Here is a 14,660-nt window from a genome sequence, read left to right on the forward strand (position 1 = left end):
CCCTTTGTAGTCCTCCAGCAGCTTTAACCAGGAAGTATCTTTCCACCCACTGCACCACAGGGCCATCTGCGAGAGGGCAAGTGTCACCTGTCTCTTGGCAATACCATGGCAGCCAGCCGCTGCTTTCAGAAGGTCCTGGAACTGGAGCCCAGCAACAGCCAGGCACAGCAGGAGGTAGGTCCAAGTTTAAATGACCTAGGATTATTAGACAAATACTTATACATGCATACCTAGATCTTCCCTCTTGTTTTCCCATTGAACATTTACCTTCACTTGACCTACTTAAAAAAATATATATAATTGTTAACCTCTCTGGGATATTCGGGATGCTACAACAGCCAGTGAAATTGCAGGGCGCAAAATTATAACAGTAATGCCATAATTAAAATTCCTCAAACATACAAGTATTTTACACCATTTTGAAGATAAACTTGTTGTAAATCCAGCCACAGTGTCCAATTTCAAATAGGCTTTATGGCGAAAGCACACCAAACGATTATGTTAGGTCAGCACCTAGTCACAGAAAAACACAGCCATTTTTCCAGCCAAAGAGAGGAGTTACAAAAAGCAGAAATAGAGAGAAAATTAATCACTAACCTTTGATATTCATCAAATGACACTCATAGGATTTCATGTTACACTATACATGTATGTTTTGTTTGATAAAGTTCATATTTATATCAAAACATCTGTTTACATTGGCGCGTTATGTTCAGTAATGTTTTGCCTCCAACATCTGGTGATTTTGCAGAGAGCCACGTCAATTTACAGAAATACTCATAATAAACATTGCTAAAAGATACAAGTGTTATGCATTGGATTATAGATAAACTTCTCCTTAATACAACAGCTGTGTCAGATTTCAAAAAAACTTTTAGGAAAAAGCACACCATGCAATAATCTGAGTACGGTGCTCAGACACAAAAACAAGCCATACAGATATCCGCCATGTTGTGGAGTCAACAGAAGTCAGAAATAGCATTATAAATATTAATTTACCTTTGATCTTCATCAGAATGCACTCCCAGGAATCCCAGTTCCACAATAAATGTTTGTTTGATAAAGTCCATAATTTGTCCCAATACCTCCTTTTTGTTTGCGCGTTTAGTACACAATCCAAACTCACGAGGCGAGGGCAAGTCCAGGCGAAAGTTCAGACCGTCATATTACAGAAACGAAGTATAGAATCAATCTTTCGGATGTTTTTATCATAAATCTGTTTATTATTGAAACATAATAATGTTTCAACCGGAGAATCCTTTGTCTGTAGAAATGCAATGGAACGCAGTTAACTCTGATGGGAGAGCGCGAGACTGAGCTCGTGGCACTCTGCCAGACCCCTGACTCAATCAGCTCTTATTCCCTCATCCTTCACAGTAGAAGCATCAAACAAGGTTCTAAAGACTGTTGACATCTATTGGAAGCCTTAGGAAGTGCAATATGACCCCATAGACACTGTATATTCGATAGGCAATGACTTGAAGAACTACAAACCTCAGATTTCCCACTTCCTGGTTGGATTTTTTTTCTCAGGTTTTTGCCTGCCATATGAGTTCTGTTATACTTACAGACATCATTCAAACAGTTTTAAACTTCAGTGTTTTCTATCCAAATCTAGCTTCTGGGACTGAGTAGCAGGCAGTTTACTCTGGGCACCTTATTCATCCAAGCTACTCAATACTGCCCCCAGCCATAAGAAGTTAATAATCTACTGGAGAACCATTTTGGGTTTAAGTATAATTTATGAATGAGTGAAGCTTTTAGTGAGTGGTTTACATATTTAATAATTTTAGCCCCCCAAACTCATATTCTTTATATAAATAGGCACGTTTAATTTTGTCTGGCTTTACAATCCAAATAAAATGAAATATTTTTTGCTTATGTGGTTTAAAAAACAATTCATCTGTAGTTGGAAGTGCCATTAGTAAGTAAACTGTGATGGGACCAAAGAGTTAAATCAATATGATTTTTTTCCATAAATAGACAAGTATTTACCTCCATGGTTGCAGAATCTTATATATTTTTGCTAACTTTCTATTGAAATGAATTGGATGTTCATTTATATTTTTTGAGATGTTGAATACCAATTATGTCTACTTCACCATCCGCCCATTTTATTGGTAAATTACAAGGTAGTGTAAACAGTATTTGTTTTTAATGATTCAATGCGTAAAATGGTACACTTGTTAAAATTAGGTTTTAATCCAGAGAGGCTAGATAAGTGATCAAGATCTTCAATGAGACTGTGCAGGGATCCAGATTGTGGACTTAAGAAAAAAACTAGAGTCATCGGCATACATCGACACTCACGTTTTTATCCCCTGAATTTCTAACCCCTTGATGGTCTTGTTGAATCTAATAGCTAGCATTTCAGTGGCCATAATAAATAGATATGGAGACAACGGTCAGAAGACCAGGCCTGTTATCTTCGATGTTTCATAATGTTCAATTGGTTAAAGTAATTGTTGTATATTATCTCCACTATATCATCCATGTAAAAGACCTCAGGATCAGGATGAACAATATCTGGTAAAACCTTTTTTTATTCTGTGCTATGCATTTCGCTAAGATTTTCGCATCACAACATTGAAGTGTAAGAGGCCTGGACTGGATCTTTATACTTACCACCTGGGTCCTGTTTTAGTAGTAATGAAATCAGACCTTCTAGAGTACCTGAAAGTCTACCATTTGTATAAGAGTCATTCAAACTAATAATGGATCTTTGAGGACATCAAAAAAGGTCTGATATACCTCTACTGGTATACCATCAAGCCCTGGATTTTCCAGACTGAAAATTATTTTATTGCCTCAAAGTTCCTCTTCTGTAAGTTGGCCTTCACACGGGTCTTTCTGTAAATGTGTTAATTGTACATTATTATTAGGAAAGAAATCCTTAGTTAACATCATTCAGTGGAAATGGAGGAGACTGAAAAGAAAACATGCTGTAAAAAATATACATATATTTCTCCTCTGAAGAGGAGGAAAAGGTGGAGTGGTTAATAAAAAAATACAACTTATTAAGGAAGTTGGTGGAGGGGTTAATAAAAAATAAAAACACATTTTTAAAAAGAAAAAAAAGGTTGATCCAGGCCCTATGGGGGCGGAGAACCGTGACGGCTTAGGTGGAACTAGGACAACTGTCAGTAATTTTGGTAATGAGGATTGTTGTGAGCAGTGGTATTTAATGTTGATAAATAGGACTAGAACCCCCCCCTCCCATGCTACACATTAGTCATCCACAATTGACTGTGGTGAATTGACACACACGACAGTGTCATCCAGCACCAAAAGTGAAATTATTAATAGCCTAAGCTATTACTACTTAATGCCGTTGGGGGGGTGACGCCGAGTCAGTGATGATGGATATGGCTTCTGGAGGCCGGGAGACTCTCGTAGTGGGAGGGGTAGAAGGGGAAAATGTTCCCAAAGCATTAGAAGCACTAAAAAAGGCATATGACCAGCACCAAGAAGCAAATAAATAGTGAGTAAAATTAGCCCAACTGGACAAAACTGGTACACATTATGCAGCAGATTGACAGTTTAAAACCAGCCAAAAGTTTATGGATGCAACCTTAGTGTGGAACACTGAAATCAGAGAACGGTCCAGATCACATTACGCAGGCATCCTAACCACGGCATTTTATCAGCAGCATCCTTAAAATGGATCAGGCAGTAGACAAGAATGAGGTGACGAATAAGAAAACTAGACATATCCAAATGGCATGCGCATAGATTATATGAACAGAAGCAGGAATTGGCTTTTGTGCTACACGAGTCTAAACCTAAACCAGGAATTAGAGGAAGCCCTTGAGGATAGACAAGAACAAATTAAACAACTTAAGGTTGCGCTTCAACAGTATCAAAATTAGTGTAGAGGAGGTGACATCTGGTAGGCCACCATTATACCCCTCTCTTAAAGAGGGATTAAAAGCGATATGGGTTGCGAGAGAGGCACATTACGATTCCGGTTATAGTAGTCCCGGACTGAATAGTAGATCAGCATGATCCAGGTAATCATAGAGATGTGCGCCCAGTACGAACACACGCGACCTTGGTTACATGTTATCCGGGACAAATATTACCGGAGGAGGACAACACTATTCCCGATGACGTACATCCCCAACTATGGGAATTCTGTATGAGTTATATGGAGGCCAATTAGATGGTGGTCCGATCGCATACGGCCTCCTATTAATACTTAAAAAAAAACTTTTGATGCCAGCAAGAATGAGACTAGGAAGTAATCAAGACTGCTAGCTTGATTAAGCCATGTATATCTCACTAGGTCAGGGTTTTTCAACCTCAATATATCCACTAGTTCTAATGTAATGCATCTTCGATCTCCTTTAGTGCTTGAGGGTGATAGTTTGTAGAGTGATTTCCTTTACGATCCATTGAGATAGATACTTAAAACCATATTATAATCTCCCACCATAATAATATATTCATTTGTGGATTGTTAGCTCAATAGATTATTATATATATTTTCGAAGAAGTGTGGATCATCATTATTTGGCCCATATATATTAATTAGCCAGATCTTCTTTTGGTTTAATAGCATATTTAAAATAATCCATATAACTTGCGGATCCGTTTGCACAAAAAAATGTATTAATTAGTATAATCGCCCCTTGAGTTTCTTTGCCCATGACAAAAATATATTTATCCCTCCCAGTCCTTTTTCCAACTAACTTCATCTATATTTGTAGAATGAGTTTCCTGTAAACAATAAATATTATATTTCTCTTTTAGCCATGTAAAAATATTTTTTTATGATCTGCTAAGCCATTACAATTATATCTGGCTGTACTTATTTCCCCACTGACCATAATGATATCCAAGTTTCAATTATGCTTACCACATCCAATGTTTGTAAACTTACCATTAAAAAGCACCAAGATGATTAAGTGTCCGTATAGCTGTACCATAATGATTTGCACTGTTAAGCATATTGTATCTGCAACTTTGTAAACCTCCAATTGTCATAATATTCCACCCACTAAACCTCCCCCCATATCTAGGTTTGTTGTCACAAAGACCATCAGACCACCTCCCTGACTCATGACACACCTTTGCATGACGCAAACCCTTGGTCGCCAATTGGCGTTGGCCAGAGGGAAATATGGGCAGTCCCATGATAACATAAATATCTATTAAGAGAACTAACCAAATAACATGGAAAGCAGTCAAAAAAATAAATAGTAACAATAATAAATAATATTCAGAGAAATAATAACAGCACAATCTTATAAATGCATGCTCATATTTAAAAAGTCCTAGCAAGGCTATAAGCATGTCAGCCCAGCCTGCTCAGTTCATTGGATTCAATTGTTCGAAACATTTTGAAAAAATGGAGAGAAAAACATAAATATATTGCATTACATGCAAGACATATTTCATGTAGTCCTCATTATATCCTGTTGTATTTTGACAAAAAAAGGAAGAAGGAAAAAGGAACATAGATTCTAACGGTCGCTAAAGAGTCGTCTTGGGCATCACACTGCCCATAAAGGAATACCCAAGTTTAACTTACAATTGACTCTGACACAGCCATGACACGATAGCCAAGAATACATGCAGTACTGACAATCCAGAGCGAGTAAACCTGTAAAACCAACCCTCTCTCCACCCAGCCTGTACCCCTGCACACTGACTCGGTACCGGTGACCCCTGTATACAGCCTCATTATTCTTATTGTGTTACTTTTTATAAAAAATGTTGTATTTTAGACTACTTGGTAAATATTTTCTTCTTCTTGAACTGCACTGTTGGTTATGGGCTTGTAAGGAAGCATTGCACGGTAAAGTCTACCCTTGTTGTATTCGGCGCATGTGGCAAATAAAGTTTGATTTGATTACACATTTTGTTTTTTATTCCAGGTTCGTTGCTCTATCACCTCGGCTGTTTTACACCTAGACCTATATCATTAGGATCAAGAATATAAAAACCTCTAATGTCACTACAGACGAGTCATGTTCAAACATTCATACGCTCACACACCAAGCGGCCTCACAGCCACCGCGGCTGGGCTTTCAGACCCCTGTTACGGGTTTAGCAGGGAACCAACCCCAGTCAGGAATTACCCCCTAGGATTTACCCTCTGCAGGGACTAGCTTGCTCGGCCTTACCTTCCGGGCCTTACCCTATTCATTATGGTACTCGAAGGAACCAATCCACTCAGGATTTACCCCCTACAGCTTACCCTCTGCAGAGACTACCCTGCTAAGGCTTACCTTCCGGGACTTACCATATACCATGCATTTACGACTGATCGTAATACAATGGGACTACTGAATAAGCTCAGGCTTGTTAGGTCCATATCCTATCATTGTTCAGCCTTCGATTCTCATCTCCTTGATGTCAAAATGAGTGGTAACCGGTGTAGGAACTGTGCCTGCCTTGTGTTTATGTGCCGGCTCCTGCTCCACTGATTCGGTCTCCACAGTTTGACTAAAAATCGTGGTGAATCCTGCCAACAACGCCAACTGACAGAGTAAAACTAAGACGGTTAGTGAAGCTCAAACCAAGTTTACTCACTCACTGGGTCACACAGCTGTATAAGACAAATACATATTTAAACAAACACATTTATACCTTCCTATGCTGAGTCTCCTTACACATCTGGACAGCCAATACATCTATGTTGCTAGAGAGGACTTTAGTGATGCCTGTTCTTTCTCACTTCATCTGACCTGACCTCGGCCCAAATTCCTCATTCCTCCCCAACTCATGGCTGTCCTGTTGACTTGAACCAGACTGTGGCCCTTCTCATTTCCATAGGATACCTCATATCTAACTATAACGTGTTCTGACAGAATGTAAACTTTCTGCGTTCCCCTTTCTCACTCAGTACATTTCCATACCCTCAGTTCTAATATGATAACATGAATAAGGATATGTCATAGAAGCCAGTACCCATCAGTCAAAAGGCTATATAGCCTATTATTGAACATGCAATTGATGTAATGAAGCAGCTAATAAAAACAATTTTCAAACATTTGCTAAAATGAAAGTCGAGGGGGAAACATTGTTCTAAATAGTGCACCTAATGTGAGCAGTTCCATATGTGACGGAGATGAACATCTATTAGAAAGAGGGGGAATCTAATAGCAAGAACTAGGATGGATTGCTAATATGACTAGGATTGTGCTTTTGGACAACGAAAAAATGTTGATATGAAAACCAATAGAACAAGAGAGAAATGCTGATTTAATGGCACGAGGAAGTCTATAAAAATATTGCCTCGACATTTCTATGGTTGGATTATGGCTAGACTACTTTGATGCAAGCTAATGCATTCCTCATTATTTAAAGTAAAGCAAAACGTTCATGTTTCAGACAATTATATTTCCTTAAGCTTACATTGTAATGTGCTGATAGCCTGCCTAACGTTGATTTATAGCCTATGCACTCAAATTGCAAATGGGATGTCCACTTTAATTACAAGTTGAGATTGAGAAATAATAGTAGCCTTTTTTTATCGTGGCCATCAAAGTTTTAATGCGTTATTGCATTTTAGAATTGTTATTTGTTGCCCGATGACTGGGCTTTTAAAAGCACACATTTCACTCTAGTGTCAATACTGCTCTCGCGCTGTGTGACAGGTGATAGGCCATTCCACTTTATAAACTAGGCTCTGTATGCTGTGAGAGTGTGGTAAAAAAATAAGATAAATGACGACCAAAAAAAATACACACTCGGCAATTTAATTCCACTAAGTTATGCACATTTTACCTATAGACCGATAAGCATCACTAGTACCAATATGTGCTGTAATTTGTTAATTCAACTTAACTGTCATTACAAAAAAAGACATTCCATTGCATGAACCACATCAGTTAACATCATTTGAATGAACATTATACATTACCATGGAAGTTATTGCATCACAATTCCAGGCAGCCATTGCGGGTGTATCCATGAGTTTACCAGTCAAATTGCCACACGAATGCCGTGCCATCTCCTCTTCAGTCAGCTGTTTGTCCCCCCCCCCCCCCCCCCCCCCCCCCCCCAGAATTAAAATACACCGTACCAGTAAAAAGTTTGGACACACTTACTTATTCAAGGGTTTTTATTTTTACTATTTTCTACATTGTAGAATAATAGTAAAGACGTAAGAACTATGAAATAACAAATGTGGAATCATGTAGTAACCAAAAAAGTGTTAACTTCTCACGAGTCACCATCCCGGATCCGGGAGCACCCTCACCAGTAAAAAAGATGATTAGCATAGCCTAGCATAGCGCCACAAGTAAATACTAGCATCTAAATATCATGAAATCACAAGTCCAAGACACCAGATGAAAGATAACATCTTGTGAATCCAGCCATCATTTCCGATTTTTAAAATGTTTTACAGGGAAAACACTATGTATTTCTATTAGCTAACCACGATAGCAAAATACCCAACCGCATATTTCCACCATTTTTTTTACTGCATAGGTAGCTATCACAATTTCGACCAAATAAAGATATAAATAGTCACTAACCAAGAAACAACTTCATCAGATGACAGTCTGATAACATATTTATTGTATAGCATATGTTTTGTTTGAAAAATGTGCATATTTCAGGTATAAATCATAGTTTACCATTGCAGCCCCCATCACAACTCTCACCAAAGCAACTAGAATAACTACAGAGAGCAACGTGAATTACCTAAATACTCATCATAAAACATTTATGAAAAATACACAGCGTACAGCAAATGAAAGACAAAGATCTTGTGAATCCAGTCAATATTTCAGATTTAAGTGTTTTACAGCAAACACAATTTAGCATTATATTAGCTTACTACAATAGCCAACCACACAGCAGCATTGATTCATGCACGTTAGCGATAGCAAATAAACCAGCAAAAGATATTACATTTTTCACTAACCTTCTCAACTTCATCAGATGACAGTCCTATAACATAATATTACACAATACATATATTGTTTGTTCGAAAATGTGCATATTTAGCGGCACAAATCGTGGTTATACAATGAGAATAGTAGCCAAGCTGCCAACAAAATGTCGGGAGAAATCTTGGGAGAGCCACCTAATCTAATCAGTAACTAAATTTAAACTTGACTAAAAAATACAGGTTGGACAGCAAATGAAAGATACATTAGTTCTTAATGCAACCGCTGTGTTAGATTTTTAAAATTAACGTTACTATGACATACAGCGTGCGTTAAAGCGAGACCGCACCGAAATTAATGGCGGAATAGGAGTTTTACATTTTTCAACAGAACAACGAATTAACATCATAAATACTTCTTACTTTTTGATGAGCTTCCATCAGAATCTTGGGCAAGTTGTCCTTTGTCCAGAATAATCGTTGCTCCGGCTGTAGAATGTAGTCTTCAGCTTAAGAATTAGCAGCAAACATTAGCTATGTGGCCCAGACGTGTCCAAATCTTCAATACGCAGCACAAAGAAAATTCTGAAAATCGCAATATACTGATATAAAATGATATAACTCGGTGTAAAATAACTACATTATGACGTTTTTAACACCTATATCGAATAAAATCAGAGCCGGATATATCTAAGGCCTATAACGAGAGCTTTCCAGAATGCCATCCTGAGGTCTGTCTCGCGTCATGGCGAATGTTGAAAAGAGTGCACCCCACGTTCCAAGACCCTTTATATGGCCTCAGATCTGCCTAGCAACTCCATTCCAATTCTCACTGCTTGCTGACATCTAGGGGAAGGCGTATGCAGTGCATGTCGACCAATAGAATACATGCAAATTAACCTGTCTGGCCCAGGCGTTCCGCTAGCGGAACTCCTCCCACATTCCACTGAAAAGGCAGAGCGCGAAATTCAAAAAATATTTTTTTGAAATATTTAACTTTCACACATTAACAAGTCCAATACAGCAAATGAAAGATACACATCTTGTGAATCCAGTCAACATGTCCGATTTAAAAAAAAAAAAATGTTTTACAGCGAAAACACCACGTATATTTGTTAGCTCACCACCAAATACAAAGGACAGACATTTTTCACAGCACAGGTAGCATGCACAAAGCCAACCTAACTAACCAAGAAACAACTTCATCAGATGACAGTCTGATTACATATTTATTGTATAGCATATGTTTTGTTCGAAAAATGTGCATATTTGAGCTATAAATCAGTTTTACGTTGCAGCTACAATCACAGCTACCGTCAAAAATAGCACCGAAGCAGCCAGAGTAATTATAGAGACCAACGTGGAATACCTAAATACTCATAAAACATTTCTGAAAATGCATCGTGTACAGCAAATGAAAGACAAGCATCTTGTGAATCCAGCCAATATTCAGATTTTAAGTGTTTTACAGCGAAAACACAATATAGCATTATATTAGCTTACTACAATAGCCTACCACACAACCGCATTCATTCATCAAGGCACGTTAGCGATAGCAATAGGCACGTTAGCGTTAGCAAATAAACCAGCAAAAGATATTAATTTTCACTAACGTTCATAAACCTTCCTCAGATGACAGTCCTATAACATCAGGTTATACATACACTTATGTTTTGTTCGAAAATGTGCATATTTAGAGCTGAAATCAGTGGTTATACATTATGCTAACGTAGCTTCTTTTTCCCAGAATGTGCGGATATTTCTATTAGACTCTCCACTATTGACCAAATAGCTATTCATAAACATTACAAAAAAGTACATGTTGTATAGGAAATGATAGATACACTAGTTCTTAATGCAATCGCAGTGTTAGAATTCTAAAAATATCTTCATTACGACATAAGGCTTATGTTATAGCCGGATATATCTAAGGCCTATAACGACAGCTTTTCAGAAAGCAATCCTCAGGTCTGTCTCGCGCCAAGACGAACGGTGAAAAGACTACACCCACGGTTCCAAGAGCTCTTGTTCGGCCTCAGATCTAGCTAGACACCCCATTCCAATTCTCACTGCCTACTGACATCTAGGGGAAGGCGTATGCAGTGCATGTAGACCCATAGATTCCATGCAAATTTATAAACTGACCCTGGAACAGAGCCCTTGATTTCAGATTTCTCACTTCCTGACAGGAAGTTTGCTGCAAAATGAGTTCTGTTTTACTCACAGATATAATTCAAACGGTTTTAGAAACTAGTGTTTTCTATCCGATAGTAATAATAATATGCATATTGTACGAGCAAGAATTGAGTACGAGGCAGTTTAATTTGGGAACGATTTTTTACAAAGTGAAAACAGCGCCCCCATATTGACAAAAGGTTTAAATAGATCTAAAATATATTTTACATTTGAGATTCTTCAAAGTCGCCACCCTTTGCTTTGAGGACAGCTTTGCACACTCTTGGCATTCTCTCAACCAGCTTCATGAGGTAGTCACTTGGAATGCATTACAATTAACTTCTTTCGGACTAGGGGGCAGTATTGAGTAGCTTGGATAATAAGGTGCCCAGAGTAAACTGCCTGCTACTCAGGCCCAAAAGCTAGAATATGCATACAATTAGTCGATTTGGATAGAGAACACTGACATTTCTAAAACTGTTTGAATGATGTCTGTGAGTATAACATAACTCATATGGAAGGCAAAAACCTGAGAAAAAATCGCGCAAACAAAAAGGAGGTATTTGGACATAAATGATGAACTTTATCGAACAAAACAAACATTTATTGTCGAACTTGGATTCCTGGGAGTGCATTCCGATGAACATCATCAAAGGTAAGTGAATATTTATAATGCTATTTCTGAGTTTTGTGACACCTCTCCTTTAGAAAATGGCTATGTTTTTCTGTGACTTGACATGGTTAATTATGAGTATTTCTGTAATTTGATGTGGCTGGCTCTCTGCACTTTCACCAGATGTTTGTTTGAGACAATGCATTTCTGAACAAAAACACGAATTTGAAATGAGGTTTTTGGACATAAAGATGAACTTTATCAAACAAAACACACATTTATTGTGTAACATGAAGTCCTGTGAGTGCCATCTGATGAAGATCATCAAAGGTTAGTGGTTAATTTAATCGCTATTTCTGACATTTTTGAGCCCTCTCCTTGGCTGGAAAATGGCTGTATGGTTTTCTGTGACTAGATGCTGACCTAACATAATCGTTTGGTGTGCTTTCGCCATAAAGCCTATTTGAAATCGGACACTGTGGCTGGATTTACAAGAAGTTTATCTTTAAAATGGTGTATAATACTTGTATGTTTGAGGAATTTTAATTATGGGATTTCTGTTTTGAATTTGGCACCCTGCAATTTCACTGGCGAGCGTCCCACATATCCCAGAGGTTTTAACAGGTGTGCCTTAAGTTAATTTGTGGAATTTCTTTCCTCAATTTTTGGTCGACCGATTATGATTTTTCAACACCGATACCGAATATTGGAGGACCAAAAAAAGCTGATATATATATATATATGTATGTAATAATGACAATTACAACAATACTGAATGAACAATGAACACCTTTATTTCACTTAATATAATACATCACTTAAATCAATTTAGTCTCAAATAAATAATGGAACATGTTCAATTTGGTTTAAATAATGCAAAAACAAAGTGTTGGAGAAGAAAGTAAAAGTGCAATATGTGCCATGTAAAAAGCTAATGTTTAAGTTCCTTGCTTAGAACATGAGAACATATAAAAGCTGGTGGTTCCTTTTAACATGAGTCTTCAATATTCCCAGGTAAGAAGTTTTAGGTTGTAGTTATTATAGGGTTATAGGGCTATTTCTCTCTAGCATTTGTATTTCATATACCTTTGCCTATTGGATGTTCTAATAGGTACTTTAGTATTGCCAGCCTAATCTCGGGAGTTGATAGGCTTGAAGTAAACAGCGCAATGCTTTTACGCATTGTGAAGAGCTGCTGGCAAATGCAGTAAAGTGCTGTTTGAATTAATGCTTACGAGCCTGCTGCTGCCTACCACCGCTCAGTCAGACTGCTCTATCAAATATCAAATCATAGACTTAATTATAATATAATAACACACAGAAATACGAGCCTTAGGTCATTAATACGGTCAAATCCGGAAACTATCATTTCGTTTTTTTTTTTTTATTCTTTCAGTGAAATACGGAAATTGTATCTTATGGGTTTGCATCCATAAGTCTAAATTACATTGCACAACCTTCAATGTTTTGTCATAATTACGTAAAGTTCTGGCAAATTAGTTCGCAACGAGCCAGGCGGCCCAAACTGTTGCATATACCCTGAATCTGCGCGCAAAAGAACTGACACAATTTCTCAAGTTAAAAGAAATTCATGTTAGCAGGCAATATTAACTAAATATGCACGTTTAAAAATATATACTTGTGTATTGATTTTAAGAAAGGCTTTGATGTTTATGGTTAGGTACACATTGATGCAACGACAGTGCTTTCTTCGCGAATGCGCTTGTTAGTTCACCCGTTTGGCGAAGTAGCCTGTGATTCAGGGATAAATGAACAGGCACCGCATCGATTATATGCAACGCAGGACAAGCTAGATAAACTAGTAATATCAACCATGTGTAGTTAACTTGTGATTATGTTAAGATTGATAGTTTTTTATAAGATACGTTTAATGCTAGCTAGCACCTTACAGTGGCTCCTTGCTGCACTCACATAAAAGGTAGTCAGCCTGCCACGCAGTCTCCTCGTGGAGTGCAATGTAATCGGCTATGATCGGTGTCAAAAAATTTAGATTACCGATTGTTATGAAATCTTGAAATAATTAATCGGCCATTCCGATTTAATCGGTGGACCTATATCCTCACTGCGTTTGATCTATTCAGTCGTGACACGGTGGGGTGGTTTACAGTAGCTGGCCCTGTTTGGTAAAAGACCAAGTCCATATTATGGCAAGAACAGCTCAAATAAGCAAAGAGAAATGACTGTCCATCATTACTTTAAGACATGAAGGTCAGTCAATCCGAAATATGTATAGAACTTTTAAGGTTTCTTCAAGTGCAGTTGCAAAAACTATCAAGCGCTATGATGAAACGGGCTCTCTTGACGATCGCCACAGGAAAGGAAGACCCAGAGTTACCTCTGCTGCAGAGGATACTTTAATTTGAGTTACCACCCTCAGAAATTGCAGCCCAAATAAGTCCTTCAGAGTTCAAGTAACAGACATCTCAACATCAAGAAACATGAGCAATGGACATTAGACTGGTGGAAATATGTTCTTTGGTCTGATGAGTACAAATTTACTACCGTGCCTTTGTGAGACGCAGAGTATGTGAACGGATGATCTCCACATGTGTAGTTCCCACCGTGAAGCATGGAGGAGATGGTGTGGGGGTGCTTTGCTGTTGACCCAGTCTGATTTATTTAGAATTCAAGGCACACTGAACCAGCATGGCTACAACAGCAATACGCCATCCCATCTGGTTTGCGCTAAGTCCCACTATCATTTGTTTTTCAACAGCACAATGACCCAACACATCTCCAGGCTGTGTAAGGGCCATTTGACCAAGAAGGAGAGTGATGGAGTGCTGCATCAGATGACCTGGCTTCCACAATCGCCCAACCTCAACCCAATTGAGATGGTTTGGGATGAGTTGGACCGCACGCAGAGTGAAGGAAAAGCAGCCAACAAGTGCTCAGCACATGTGGGAACTCCTTCAAGACTGTTGGAAAAGCATTCCAGGTGAAGCTTGTTGAGAGAATGCCAAGAGTGTGCAAAGCTGTCATCAAGGCAAAGGGTGGCTACTTTGA

The 14,660-nt window shown here is 38.2% G+C and overlaps 1 protein-coding gene across 2 annotated transcripts in view; it reads left to right on the plus strand.

Annotated features, from left to right (window-relative positions):
• LOC129829265 (dnaJ homolog subfamily C member 7-like) overlaps nucleotides 1-14,660 on the plus strand; it is a 61,999-nt gene that overhangs the window by 17,291 nt on the left and 30,048 nt on the right. For both annotated transcript variants that reach the window (XM_055890976.1, XM_055890975.1), the window contains one exon: nucleotides 61-174. In XM_055890976.1, the coding sequence (XP_055746951.1) occupies nucleotides 61-174 (114 nt within the window). The remainder of the gene's footprint in view (nucleotides 1-60; nucleotides 175-14,660) is intronic.

Source organism: Salvelinus fontinalis, chromosome 30 (genome assembly GCF_029448725.1).
Source record: "Salvelinus fontinalis isolate EN_2023a chromosome 30, ASM2944872v1, whole genome shotgun sequence".
NCBI lineage: Eukaryota > Metazoa > Chordata > Actinopteri > Salmoniformes > Salmonidae > Salvelinus > Salvelinus fontinalis.